The sequence below is a fragment of the Hakea prostrata genome, chromosome 10, assembly GCF_041222555.1.
Source record: "Hakea prostrata isolate BN-2017 chromosome 10, UWA_Hpros_2, whole genome shotgun sequence".
NCBI classification, from domain to species: domain Eukaryota; kingdom Viridiplantae; phylum Streptophyta; class Magnoliopsida; order Proteales; family Proteaceae; genus Hakea; species Hakea prostrata.
The window spans coordinates 30989836-31004482 of NC_142609.1; the positions used below are offsets into that span (position 1 = coordinate 30989836).

General features: G+C 38.2%; 1 protein-coding gene across 1 annotated transcript in view; it reads left to right on the plus strand.

The window, feature by feature from the left end:
- The window catches only part of LOC149002464 (P-loop containing nucleoside triphosphate hydrolases superfamily protein), a 47226-nt gene that overhangs the window by 3489 nt on the left and 29090 nt on the right, over nucleotides 1–14647 (plus strand). The window contains exon 2 of the mRNA XM_089137005.1: nucleotides 5776–5907. Within this exon, the coding sequence (XP_088993131.1) occupies nucleotides 5776–5907 (132 nt within the window). The remainder of the gene's footprint in view (nucleotides 1–5775; nucleotides 5908–14647) is intronic.

A 14647-nucleotide genomic window follows, 5' to 3' on the forward strand; every position in this document is an offset into this window, starting at 1 on the left:
TAATGCTCCATGTTGGGAGGAAAAACTATTGAGTCCCTCATCGATGCTTTCGCTTGTGTTCTCTGTGTTGCATGAGAAGATTCTTAGGATACACCATCTACTGAAACTTGAGCCCTTCTATCATAGAATGTGAATAATAACACCAGCCGTGGGAATGGTGGAGATCATGGTGGTAATATTGGTCATGGAGGTGGTCACGGTGGAGGATGCAGGACAGGGAGAGGTCAAAATAAAAAAGCAGCTAACCACTGGATAGTTTACTATTTCTGATGGTCAGGGGACTGTCTGTATGCATCATTATTGTGGTAAGCCATGCCATATTTAGAATTTCTGTTATAATACATGGGAAACCTAGGCAGCAATGTTATGCCAATTCATTGACTAGTACTGATACTCCATCACAGTCTTAACACTTTTGAGGGGAAGATGATATACATGACAGAGAAGAACTTGCTGGGTACAAGCAGTTTCAGATTTCACAGCTTACTTCTTCTACTGCTACTCTGGTTCAGTCAGGTAATGTGACTGCTTGTCTTTCTGCTACTTCCTATCCCTAGATTATAGATCTTGGGGCCTCCGGTCATATGTCTGGAGTGCCAGGCATTTTCTCTCTGTTGTTCCTGTCTACTTCTAGTGTTACATTCACCAATAAGTCTTTACCAAAAGTTAAAGGCACCAGTATATTGTAACCAAGCCAAACCTTGTCCCTGACATTAGTTCTCTACCTTCTTAATTTTCTGTTTAATATCATGTCTGTAAGTAGGCTTACCAAAACTTTTAATTATTCAGTAACTTTATACCCTAGTTCTTGTGTTTTTCGTGATCTTGCTACGAAGAAGAGGATGATTGGTAGCGGATGTCAGGCAAGTTGTATTTGCTTGAGGATACTGAGTCCCTTGTTTCCTGTGCGAGTGTTGCTCATCATGAAACCCATATCTGCCTTGGTCACCCATCTTTGGAAAGTTTAAAGAAGTTGGATCCCACTATTTAGTCTTTCTCTAGTTTTGAATGTGAGACGTTAGTCTGGGAAGCTTCAATGTGTGAGTTACCCTCCTAGAGTTATTAATAGTTCTACTTCTTCTTTTGCATTAGTACATATTGATGTTTGGGGGCCTTGCCTTGTTTCTTCTAAGTTAGGTTTTTAGATATTCAGTGACATTTATTGATGACAATTCTACGTTCACTTGGTTACATTTAATGAAGAATCGTCTGAGCTATTTTCTATGTTTTGTGCATTTAATCTAAAATCAAAACCTAGTTTGATGTGAACGTGAAAGTCGTGCATAGCGATAATTCAAAATAGTACTTCTTAACCCCATTTCTAGGTTTATGACCCAAAAATGTATGCTTTTTGAGTCTTCCTGTTCTACCACACTACAACAATATGGTGTAGCAAAAAGGAAAAATTGCTACTTGATGGAGGTCACTTGGTCCTTGATGTTTGAAATGAAGGTTCCTAAAGTTCTTTTGGGCTGATGCTATTCTAACCACATGTTTTCCCATAAACTATGATACATTCATCCATTTTACGTGGAGGTATTCCTTATTTTGTCTTTTTCCCTCATATCTCAGTATTTCTTGTTCCACCTAGTATTTTTGGTTGCACTTTTTTTATTCGGAATCATTGTCCTGGATTGGCCAAATTGGATCCTAGGGCATTGAAATGCATATTTCTTGGATATTCCCGGGACTCGAAAGGGTATCATTGTTATTCTCCAGACCTACAAAAGTATTTTGTCACTGCTGATGTATCCTTTTTTGAGTCCATCCTATTCTTCTTGACTTCTGTTTCATCCAATAAATTGGCAGCGACCTCCCTATCAGTGTGGTTCATTCTTCTCCATAGGTCTCAATTCAAGTTTCAACCTATGCCCTAGATGTCTAGAGACAGGTGTATATGGGTCGTCGTTGTGTAATCGTTGCTCCTGTATCACTCACTGACTTTGCCATGACCTCCTTGGATGCAGATCCTCTTATGGATACTCCTGTCCCAATAACTTTAGATCTTGATAACCTATAGCTCACAGAAAAGGTATTCGTGGTTGTACTCAGCATCACATTGATAACTATAATTCTTGTTCTTCTGTTTCTCCTACCTATAGTTATTTTTTATCTACTGTTGATGCTCATCACCTACCTAAGTTTGTGGCAGAAGCATTATCTGATCTTGGATGGAGGACAACTATGGGAGAAAAAGTTCTTAGTATAAAGTAGAATGAAACCTGGGATCTTGTTCCATTGCACCTAGAGAAGTCTGTAATTGGTAGTCAATGGGTATTTACTGTCAAAGTTAATCTTGATGGTTCCTTTGCTTACGTGAAAGCAAGATTGGTTGCAAAAGGATATGCGCAGATTTATGGAGTTGACTATCTTGACACTTTTTCTCTTGTGGCAAAGCTAACTTATATTAGACACTTGCTATTTCTAGCAGCTACTTACTAGTGGACTTTATGGCAACTGAATGTTAGAAATGCTTTCTTGCATGGTCTCCTTTCAGGAGGGGGTGTATATGGGGCAAACTCCGGGGTTTGTTGCTGAGGGGGAGACTAGTGAGATGGTATGCAAATTGAAGAAATTCATATATGGCCTTAAACTGTCTCCACGGGCATGGTTTGGCCGGTTCATTGAGATAGTACTTTATTTTGGCTATCTTGGTGCAGTAGTGATCATTTAGTGTTCTCTTGACATTCACTTATAGGGAAGATTTTCTTGATAGTGTATGTTGATGATGTCATTATTATAGGTTATGTTTATTGGGATAGATGCATTGAAGACATTCAGACTAAAGATTTGGGAAAATTGAAATATTTTTTGAGTGTGAGTTGCTCAGTCTACAAGGGAGTATCCTTTCTTAACAAAAGTATATTTTTGATTTACTTATAGAGATAGGAATGATTAGATCGAAGCCTTTAGATTCTCTTGTGGATCAGAATGTGAAGCTTGTTCTTGAGGAAGGAGAACTATTTGAGGATCCTGGACTACCTAATAGTGACTTGAAGGACATTGCTTTCCCAATTAGTGTGGTGAGTTTGTTTTATTCTTCTCCCAGGATGTTACACTAGGAGGTAATTACGTATTCTTTGTTATCTTAAGAAAGCACCGGGACAAGAAGTTGTTTATTAGAACCAAAGACATAGCAGGCTGGAAGGTTTCCCCGATGCTGACAGTTGGTTCTCCAGTGGACACGAGGTCAACTTCTGGATATTGTACTTTTGTATGACACAATCTGGTTTCCTGGAAAAGCAAAAAGTAGACTGTTGTTCTCTCTAGTGCTAAACTGGAGTATGGTGCTATGGCACCATTGACTTGTGAAGTGATGCAGTGACATAACTTCTCTCTTAAGTTGAGTTTCAAGGCTACAACTCCTACGCAAATGTGGCGTGCTAATCCTATGTTTCATGAGAGGACACAACATATTGAGGTGGATTCTCACTTTATTCGAGAAAAGATACATGGCTTGATTATTCCTGGTCACGTCAGAACTAGTGAACAACTAGCTGTTACTTTCACTAAATCTTTAGGGATTTGGAGACTTGAGTATATTTTTAACAAGCTGGGCATTCTCTATATGTTCCAGCTTGAGGGGAGGATAGGGATCTTAGGATTGTGCTGGCTCTGGCTAGCGCCAGCTCAAGATCCCTGGGGATCTCTCCTTGCCTCCTTTGTGGATTTTATTTTTCGTATTTTAGGCCTATAGAAGGCTGCCTTATATCCACCTAAATGCAATACAATACAATACAATACAGCCTCTCTTCTTGCTGCTTCTCCTCTTCTTCCCTTTCTCTTCCTCTTCCTATGTCTATCTTCTGCCAAAATGTATCTATTCTCCTTCAAGAGGGGTTTAAACAGGGTTCCAATCAGCCTTCCAATTCATAATAGAAATATGAAGTGAACTCCTAAAAGAAATAGAATTAAAAACCTATCAGACTGAGGACTCTTACTAGGTTTATGACTTGGACACTATTCTGCCCTTATAACAAGTTGGGCAGAATTCATATAATCTAACCAATCAATTAAATTAATTCCGTATCTAGATTAGATACTCAGCTTTTGGGCCCATAGAGTAGGCCTGTGACTCCCTAAACCTATGGAACAAATGCTTTGAACCCATATCTATCGACCCTAGGTTGATTACAAAGGAAGATAGCCCGAGTTGGTGCTGGATCTGCATCATCTCTTCATAGGTTACCATTATCAACAACATAAGAAATCAATTGTGGGGGAGTAGTCTGTCAAGGCAAAAAGCATTAGGGAATAAAAAAAATAATGGATAAAGTGTCTGTGGATGTTTTGGATCAGCTAAAAGTCCAAAGCAGACAGAATTTAAGGAACAGTGGTTGTATATCATATACGTAATGAAGATTGTAGAAAGTTTCATGTTGTGGCTCCTACATGAGAGATCTGCTAGCCTTTCTTTGAACTAAAGGAAGCAGCACTTGTTGCAGATGATGTGGCATTATGGTAACCCTAAATCCGCTATCCTGTATCACAAATCATGGTTTCTCATTCGCTAAACAATTTATTTCACAGTTGCCTCATCCCATCGCTTTCACCCCCTTCAGACACACTCTCTCACCCAAAGAGGCCTTCTTTTGTTAGGAAACAACTTAGGGTTGATACGTGTATGGGTTGAGCCTTCATTGGATGGGTCATGGGTTCCATTGTAATTGGCCAACTTAATTGACCTAAAGAATGGGCAATTAAGTTGAGTTCGAAAATAGATTATTTACTACCTTCTTTTTTTTTTTTTTGGGGGGGGGGGGGATTAGATTAACTGAACCAGTTCTATGTGGTTCAATTTAAGTTAGCAGGTGACTAGTGCATGACTAATTAGTAAAATATGACTAATATTTTATTCTGTCTTTTTTAGTTTTCTAGTTAGTATAAGTTACCATTATGCTGATGGTTAGGTTAGGCCTTCCCTTTCTAGAGGAGTCTATTTTTTCCTCTTGTATAGAAAGTCGAAACATGGCCTATTGAACATGTTAGATATATGAGATGATGTAGCATCATAAGGGGAAGTACCCCCTATCGTGGTTTCTTATTGCTTTAGGTCTTTAGTTATTAGTGTCCTAGTTTAAGTACATTTCCAATAGCATAACCTACCTTCGGTCCACCTTGCTGGAGGTTCAAAACAAACTACTACTTTGGAACCTACAACTATCTTTTAAAAGAACATACACAAGGACAAGGTGGTTTTGCAAAGAAGCTGCCTGGCCTAATCCAACCCTTGAACTTATTCCCTTTGGACCATATCATCCACGTATACCCCTAACAAAACTGTTTGGATCTGGTCGCAATCTAACCAGCCAATTTCCTGAAATTGTCCTTTTATCCTTCAGTCCTATTTCTACTAGAATCCTCTAGTTTCCAAATTTGAGGTTGTGCTGATTGAGATATTGGAAGAACTGGTCCACAGTTGACATCCTATTCAATCTAGGGCTATATTACTGTGTATCACCTCTTGATCTTCTATTCCCTTTCTATTAAGTTGTTATGGATCCAAGTAGTCATCACATATGAAAATTGGAAGTAGTTTGTTTTTTTATATATGTAGAGTAGTAGTTTCTGCAATCTTACAATCAAGATCTAGGCCTGATCCACAAAATTTATGATTTTTTCCCATTATCTTTTAGTAGAATAGTAAATATAAATTTAAAACTCGGCTAAGCCCTGTTTCTGGAACCTCTCATACAAGAAATTTGAATTTTCAGTCTTTAATTACTGGACTTCTGGAATGTGTCCTTTTAAGTAACATTTGAGTTGTTCTGGCAGGCTGAATTGCTAAGAGGGCTTGAAACAGCATTAGGTTCACCGTTCAGTTCGGAGCCTTTATCACCGTCTCCAAATCCTCGAATTATTGTTATCAGTGGACCTAGCGGTGTTGGGAAAGATGCTGTCATCAAGGTATCCAATTTCCCCCTTTCTAGTCATTTTAATATTCACCATTCATATTTGTATTTAGTGGGTACAGAATACTGAATGCTCAAGGAAATTAGTTCCACGTATTGGAACCTCAATTAAAAATGAAGTTCTCAGGCAGTTAAAGTTGTGGAAAACTTTGAAATGAAGACTTTGATGAACATCAGGGTTGGAGTTCTCATAATTTTTATTCTGATACTCAATAATCTCTAAATAGTATTTAGAAAGAATAGGGACTGATGCTGTCTTGCAGGATAGGATTCCTGTGTATTCAGTGAGAATCTAAATTGCCAGATTGCCTTCTTATGGGTTTGAGAATGACACTTCCAGATCTCCTCTATATTCTTCTTGATAATTAGAATATCTTACTTTCATAATTGCAATACTACGTTGGAGCAATTTCTTCATCAATATGGTTTTCATGCATATTACATTAATTGATAGATAATTTTAATTTATTTTTTATTTCTACTCTTAGTCTCAATTCTTTATAAAATGTGTCTTTTACATGTTGTATTATGAAATTATAAGATCTTATATTCTAGCCTGCCTGTAGATATGGTTCTTAAAATAGATTTTGTAGTTCTAATTATTGATACCTAGAAGTTGACATATGATTGGAACTTACTTCAATTTTACGTCCTACATTAATAGTCATCAACAATATAAATTGTTGAGCTAGAATGGTATCAATGATTGTGTGGTATATGTTCCTATGAAATGGAAGAATTAGGATTAATGGCTTGTCAATATGATATGGGTTAGCACTTTATTTGTGAGTTTGAGGACATTGCAAAAATTTTTAGGATTTACACAAATACAGCACAGTTAACATATGCATAATGAACCTATACAGTACTGCTTATTTAGTTACATTGTACACATTAAAACAGGGGCGGGCCTTGGCACAATGGTTGGTGGAACAGGGTTGAAGCCTAAGGTCAAGGCGTTGAAACAGCCTCTTAGCAAAAATTGCTGGCGTAAGGCTGTGTAGGAACATTTCTCCCCCAGACTCTGCTTTGCCAAAGCCTTCATCGCTAGGTTTGCCCTTGAGATATACAAGGACCTAAATATCCCTGAGATAAAAATATCCCAAATTACAAATACTTCCCCTCAAGTTGGTAGATATTAATCATGCCAAAGATGGAAATAATTAGATGAAAAACATTACTAGGTAAACTTGGTAAAAACACTGCAAGCTGCTTTGAGGATGTGATAATAGGCACTTGAAAAGTCTGCCTTGTTCTAAACTTTCCTTGATAAAGTGGTGATTGATCTCAATATGCTTTAGCTGGTGGTGGTGAACTAGGTTCTGAGCAGTGCTATTGGCTGACTTGCTACCCAAAGAAGCTGCATGAGCGGTTGAACAGGAACACCCAAATCCTGTAGAAGGCCCTGAAGACAGAGAAGTTTGCAAATACCATGGGCTACAGCCCTAAACACTGCTACACTAGGGCGAACAAAAAGTGCCTGCTTCTTGCTTTGCCTGGTGACAATACTTCCACCGAGCATACTATAAAACCTAGAGGTAGACCGTCTGTCATCAAGAGAGCCTGCTCAAGCAGCATGAGTGAGTTTTAGCTGCAGATTATCATGAGAAGAGAAAAGAATCCTTTGTCCAGGAGCATATTTTAGGTATCTCAGGATTTGATAGCATCCTCCAAGTGTCTAAGAGTATGTATCACACATGTACTACAATTGCAATGTCCTCCCGATCAATCACTGATAAGACCCTTTGTCCATATATTCATCATCTCTTTGTTTCAGATGTGAATTTGCTTCAAGAATGGAATTTGTGGCTGGCGCCCTTGCAGCCCAATATCAAACAAAAGGTCAAATGCATAATTCTGTCAAGAAATGAAGGAACTTTGATCAGATTGTGCATCCTCAATAGTAAGGACATACTGCTACTTTCCCAGCTCTTCAATTTAAAATTTAGTCCAAGCGATGTCTTCAATCTGGCTATTCGCTAGTTTGTTTGTTTGTTTGGGTTTTTTTTTTCTTTTTTGGGGGGGGGGGGGGGGGGGTGAGATTCACTAGTGTTGCTTCCTGTAATCATCGTGGGAGATCTTGCAAGATCTTGTGAGATATCTTGCAATCTTGGGATAATGAGACGAGAGGAGAGACGAGATGGGAGATCTCGTTCTTGAGATCTTGCCAAAGGTGGCCCAACCACCTGGTTTAGGGGGTTTTAAAACCCCCTATCTCGCTCGAGAGAGGCATATCTCACCTCTCTCTCGCTACAACCCTCAAAATTTGTTCGAAAACTTGATTTTTTGCTGGAATTTGTTGTGGGATTTAACTTCTAAATATCTTTAACACATCTACAACATCAGATTATCGTCATTCAAGCTTATTTCAACTAGATCTTCAACAAAGGTAAAATTTTCCCCAAAATTAAAATTTTTTTTTAATAGAATGTTCTACAATAGGTGTGTGAATGTAGTATAAATATATGTTAATTTACTAGCTTTGATCTATATTTCCATGAAAACAAATTTAATTTTTGTTATTAATTTATTTTTTGAGTTTTCATATTTAATTTTGATTAAAAAATTAAAATAAAAAATATAAAAAAAATAGTTATGTTATGAATGTGATTATCACTTATGTTAAATTACATTGAGAGGGCTACAACCCAATGTATTCATATTTTGATTATCATGCTTGATGTATTTATTTTTATTTTTTGATTTAAATAATTAAATAAAATAATTAGGAAAAATGATATTTTATTAAATTTTATTTTTTTATTTTTAATAATGCTCATGTTATGTAGGTTATTTTAAAAATACAAACATGTCTGTTTGAGCATTGTATATTTGTTATCTTAGAACAAAGTGTGTGTTTTGTTGTTTTATAAATTGTTTTTACATAAAAAAATTATGAAAAATAATATTTTTATTAAAAAAATATTATTATTATTATTATTTTTAAATAAGGCTCATATTATGTAGTTTATTTTAAAAATACAAAATATATCTGTTTGAGCATTGTATATATGTTATCTTAGAACAAAGTGTGTGTTTTGTTGTTTTATAAATTGTTTTTACAATTTTTATTTATCTAAAAATTATTCTAATGATTATTTGGGAACATTCATGTATGTATTTCAGTGTTGTAGACTTGTATCTTAAATGGCAACTAGTGGGACTGGCAACATTGGTAGTGGGACTCAGGACATTGCTTGGCAACATGGGGATCCATCAACTACCGACAAGAAAAAATCCTGATGTAAGTATTGCCTCAAGACCTTGAATTCTGGCAGTTCAACCATATTAAAGCAACATTTGGCTGGTGGCTACAAAAATGTTTTCAAGTGTCCTAAGGTTCCTTATGAAGTGCAAAAAGCAATTGCAACAACTTTAAAGGGAGGGAGACAAAAAAAGGAGGAGATGACACAAAAATAAAGGGAATTTGAGGATATAGTGCTGGCCAGACCTTTTGTTGATGTTGATGAGGAGTTAGATGACGATGAGGAGAGGAGGAAGGTTATGGGTATTGAGTCACAGGTCGAGTGGAAACAGATGAATGCTACAATGGAGGCTGGCAGATAGTCCTTACATTTTGAGAATGTGAGGCAATATGAACAGACAAAAGGAGTAGGTGGTTCGGGTTCAGGGGCATCCATGCCACCTAGACATAGTTTTCATGGAAAAGAGAGGATTGAAAGGAGGAAGACTACACATTATGATGCCACATTTGACCAAGACCCCTCCCTTTTTAAGCATCAAGACATATATCAAAGAAGCATTCCATATGTTTGTTGGAGGTAGAGAAGGCAGTAGGGAGGAGGAAGCTAGGCTGGCAATCAACAAATTCATGCTCTACAACAACATTGCAGCCAATGTAGCCAAAACACCATACTATCAGGGGATGATGAATGCAGTTGCTAGGGCAGGTGTAGGGGTTAAAGGCCCAGCAGCTTGGGAAGTAATGAATAAAATATTTACCAAAGGTGAAGCAAGAGATGGAGGAATACATTGGTTCATTGAAGGAAAGATGGACTACATATGGTGTTACTGTGATGGCTGATGGATTGACCGGTCCTACTAGACAGTCCATTAATTTCATGCTGAGTTGCAATGGAAAGACATCCTTCCTTAAGTCAGCAGATGCCTCAGATAAAATCAAAGATGCTGACTACCTTTACAAGCTTCCTAGGCAGGTGGTCCTCGAGGTAGGGCCAAATAATGTTGTCCAAATTGTCACAGATAATGGTGCTAATTTCAAAAAAGCTGGTGAAATGTTGAAGAAGAAGAGCAGCAGGATCCACCTCTTTTGGACACCATGTGCAACACGCTCGATTGATCTTATGTTGAAGGACTTGGGGAAGAGAAAGTCAATCAGTGCGTGGTTGACAGGGCTAGAATGGTAAGTAATTTTATTGATAACCATGGTTATTTGCTGAAGATGATGAGGAACCACTGTAAGGATGATATAGTCAGACCTGGATTGACTAGATTCGCCACCAACTATGTAGCTCGAAAAGCTTCCCAGAAGAAACTGGTGGGTCTACGGCACATGTTTGCAAGTGAAGAGTGGTTTAATTGGTGTGGATCTAGTCATCCTAATGCAATAGTAGTCCAACGAACCATTGCTGATGATTCCTTTTGGAGGCAGCTGAATAGGACATTGTTCATTTTAAAGCTTATTGTGTTTGTTTTATGGATGGTGGATTCGGAGAAGAAGCCCATAATGCCCATATATATGCTGCCCTCCAGCAAATGAAACAATTTGTTATAGCTATTGCCCTTGGCTCCTTCAAATCCTATGAGAGGATCATTGATGATAGATGGGAGACACACTTGATGCATCCTTTGCACTTGGCTGGTGAGTCACTTTTAAGTCTTTAAGTTTTTGTTGTATATTTTAATTTACATTGTTAATTTGTTACAAGTTATAACTTATAATTTATAAACAAGTAAACAACCAAATCACTAACCAAAATTTTTATTTCCACAATACAAGCTTACTACCTCAACCCAAAGTAACCATTACAAGAATGATCTAGGGCTTAATGTAAGGTTGATGAAAGCGGTGCAAGACGTGGTGGAGAAACTTGTGCCAAATCCGGTAATGCAGGGGACAATTAATGGAGAGGTGAGAACTTATTCAATTGTTTTTCAACTTCTTGCATTAATGCATATACATTAGTGAAAGTACAATAATTGAACAATTGGTGTACATATTAGGGAGTTCAGGGATGCCTTTGGGAGTTTTGGAAAGCCTTCTGCGGTTGCAACTAGGAAAAAAAATGATCTGGTAAATAGTATATTACGATAACTCTGTAAGTGATAATTGATAAATTATATAAGTATTAAGATTTACTTGCCTAATGCATCTTATATTTCGTTATGCAGTGACTTGGTGGGTGCTATGTGGAACTAATTCGCCAATTCTCAGGGATATAGCAATTAAAGTACTCTCATAGACTTGCTCATCCTCTGGTTGTGAGAGGAGCTGGAGCACCTTCTCGCTCATCCATAATAAGGTAAGGAACATATTGGGGAGTAAGAGGCTCGAGGACTTAGTGTATGTGCATTACAACATGAGATTGAGAGTAGGGCACATATAAGATGATATAGATGATGAAAATCGGGTACCAATTGAGTTGACTTATATATTCCACGAGTCCCTGCAAAGGATGAGGAAGATGATGTTATATATTAGTGGGTTTAGGGATCGAGGTGGCCTAGTGCTGGATGGGCCAGGAGGGTAGCCGGATCCTACCATTGTTGCTGCTATGGGCCTAGATGCTGTGGTTGACCACATGTCTTCTGATAAGGGTCAGGTTGCTGTAGCAACATCAACAAGACCAAGTGTACCATTTGTGGAGCTCCTTGGTCGACTTGAACAACTGTGGTGACGTTTAGTAGTGGGAGTTCAGATGATGCCCGATGATATCAGAGGGCTAAGTGGCCTAAGTCAACCATCGAGTCATGGAGGTAGTCAGGCTGGTGGTGGTGCTGGTGGAAGTCAGGGTCGAGAAAGGGAGTCACCTCCACTAGGTTCGAGTCATCCGACACATGCGAGCCACAGTTCCTCTATCTCTTGGAGTTATACTAGGAGTAGGAAGTGCATATCAAACCAGGGGTAGATGAATGATGATGCGCGCATGCAGGATCTTGAATTGAACATGGGAAGTATGAGCCTAGATTATGGTCATAGTGGTTCACAACAGCAAAGTTTGGCCAGTTGGCAGTCATCGGGGTACCTATAGGGGGATCACAGCACTGGGTTAGATTACATTGGGTATTCTTCTTATGGAGATCATGCTATTCTTGAAGACCCTGCACCTGGAGAGTACACATATGGGAGTGAAGGTGGGTTGTTAACTGACGTGTTTAGAAACCCCTACCCATATATTCAACAGCAACATGAACAACTAGAGCAGCAATGGCTCTTTCACCCACCCACAATTGACGGTTACCCCAGAGTGCTATTCCTCCATTATTCTTTCATGGAGACATATCGGTTCCATATAAACCAATATGTGACATTACAGTGATGAGTTGACTTGGGTGTCATATGTGGCCATCGTTTAGAATCAGCTAGTGCAGAATGCTGAGTGATACTCTTGCTGTCTTGTAGTCTTGTAAGTTGTAACTTTGTAAGTTGTAAATTATGATCTTGTTACTTTTATACTCTTGTGATTGTGAACTTATGGATTATGATTTATGACTTACTAAAAGTCTAAAACCTCTTATGGTTGTAAAATTTTGAAGACATTTAAGTTCTTTGATAGTTTGATGTGTAATGTTAATGTATTTGATACTTGATAACTTGAATTACTTGATATCTCTACATTACATGTTTTCTAACCTTGCATTTCACATCATTTCGGTTTTACACATAGGGTTGACTTAGAAGACATACTTAGGGTTATTTTCTCACAAATCTAAGGCCACCAGTGTGTTCAAAAGGCCTTAAATAGGCTAAATACCATGTTTCAGCCCAACCGGGGCCCTAAAACCCACTGAGATGGGCCACCGAGTTTGCCTTAGAAGTTTGGTATATCTCGACCGAGATCTCGCCATCTCGATCAACATCTCTGTATTTTGGAGTGGCGAGATCTTGCTCGATCTCCCACCATGCCTGTAACCATGATGGCATCAACATATATAGTAACGTAGTGATAACTCACCATTCTTCTTTATAAAAAGAGTATGACTAGCATTACTCTATCTGTAATCTGCAGACATCATTGGCTTTATGGAAGTGCCTAAACCACACTTAAGGTGATTGTTTCTACCCACACAATGGTCATTTTAAGTTTTATACCATGCAATGGGTTTTTTTTTTTGCTTGAGAATCCAAGAGGGACATCCATGTACTCCTTCTCAAGTTCCTTGGGAAGTCGGATTGGTAATCATACCTAACTTAGTAGTTACTCGAAAAGGCTTCAAGCAAGGGTGTTGGAAGAGTTGGAGAAATTCTGACTTTTGTCTAAAGGACACAATAGGAGCTTTATTTATGGTTTTCACTAACCAAATATATAACAAATAAAATCTTTCCAGTGTGGGAATGTTACAAGAAAAGGAGATCCCTAAAACATCCAAGCAAATCTATCCTCAATAAGGAAACCACAAACATGAAAAGTAAATTTAAAAAGTAAATCTCTTAACACCAGATCACTTTTGGATTTTGTCTTACAACACTCCCCCTTAAATTTGAGCATAGATATTTATCATTGCCCAACTTGCTAGGGATACCACTGAACACCTTGGTGCTTAAGTTCTTTGTAAGCACATAAGCCTGCTGATTGTAGAAGGTAGCAACGGTAATATGAATCATTCCAGCCTCAATATTCTCTGTGGTAAAATGTCTGTTAATCTCCACATGCTTGGTCCTCTTATCATGTACTGGATTGTGAGCTATACTGATTGCTGACTTACTATCTGAGTACAACTATATAAGAACCTCCAGATCTGACTTGATCTCCTAAAGCAACCCTTTTAGCTATAGTACCTCACAAATGCCCTGAGCAATTGCCCTAAATTCAGCCTCGGCAATGGACTTTACAACCACAACTTGTTTTTTGCTCCTCTAAGTCACCAAGTTGCCTCCTATATACACGCAATACCCAAAGGTAGATCTCTTATGTTCTGGACACCCTGCCCAATCTACATCTGCAATCTTCAAGTGTCCATGAGCTGAAATCAAAATTCCTTTTCCTGAAGTGGCCTTTACACTGCATCCAAATGTGAGGAGTCGGGATCATGCATATACTAGCTGACAAGATTGATTGCAAATGTGATGTCTGTTCTGGTATGAGATAGATGGATCAACTTTCCCACTAACTTTTGATACCTCATCTTGTCAACTGGTTCTCCTTTTGCCTTCAAGCGTAGGTTAGGCTCGATAGGAGTTTCAACAAGTTTACATCCTAACATCCGAGTTTCCTTAAGTAGTTTTGGAGTATAAAGAGACACACCATTGGCCGAATATGTATATGCCATGACCAGTCCTACGAAATATCTGAGATTTCCAATATCTTCTAATCTCAAATCAATTCCTAAAAAGTCTTCAATGTTGAAATTTGATCCCCGTTGCTTCGTGTGATCACTATATCATCTACATATACTAGAATTATAGTTGTGTGGGAACCATCTCTTTTAATGAACAAAGTGTCATCTGCATTGTTCTGCTCGTAGAAATTAGAGATCATGGCCTTATGAAACCTTCCACACCATACTCTCGGAGATTGCTTTAGCTCATACAA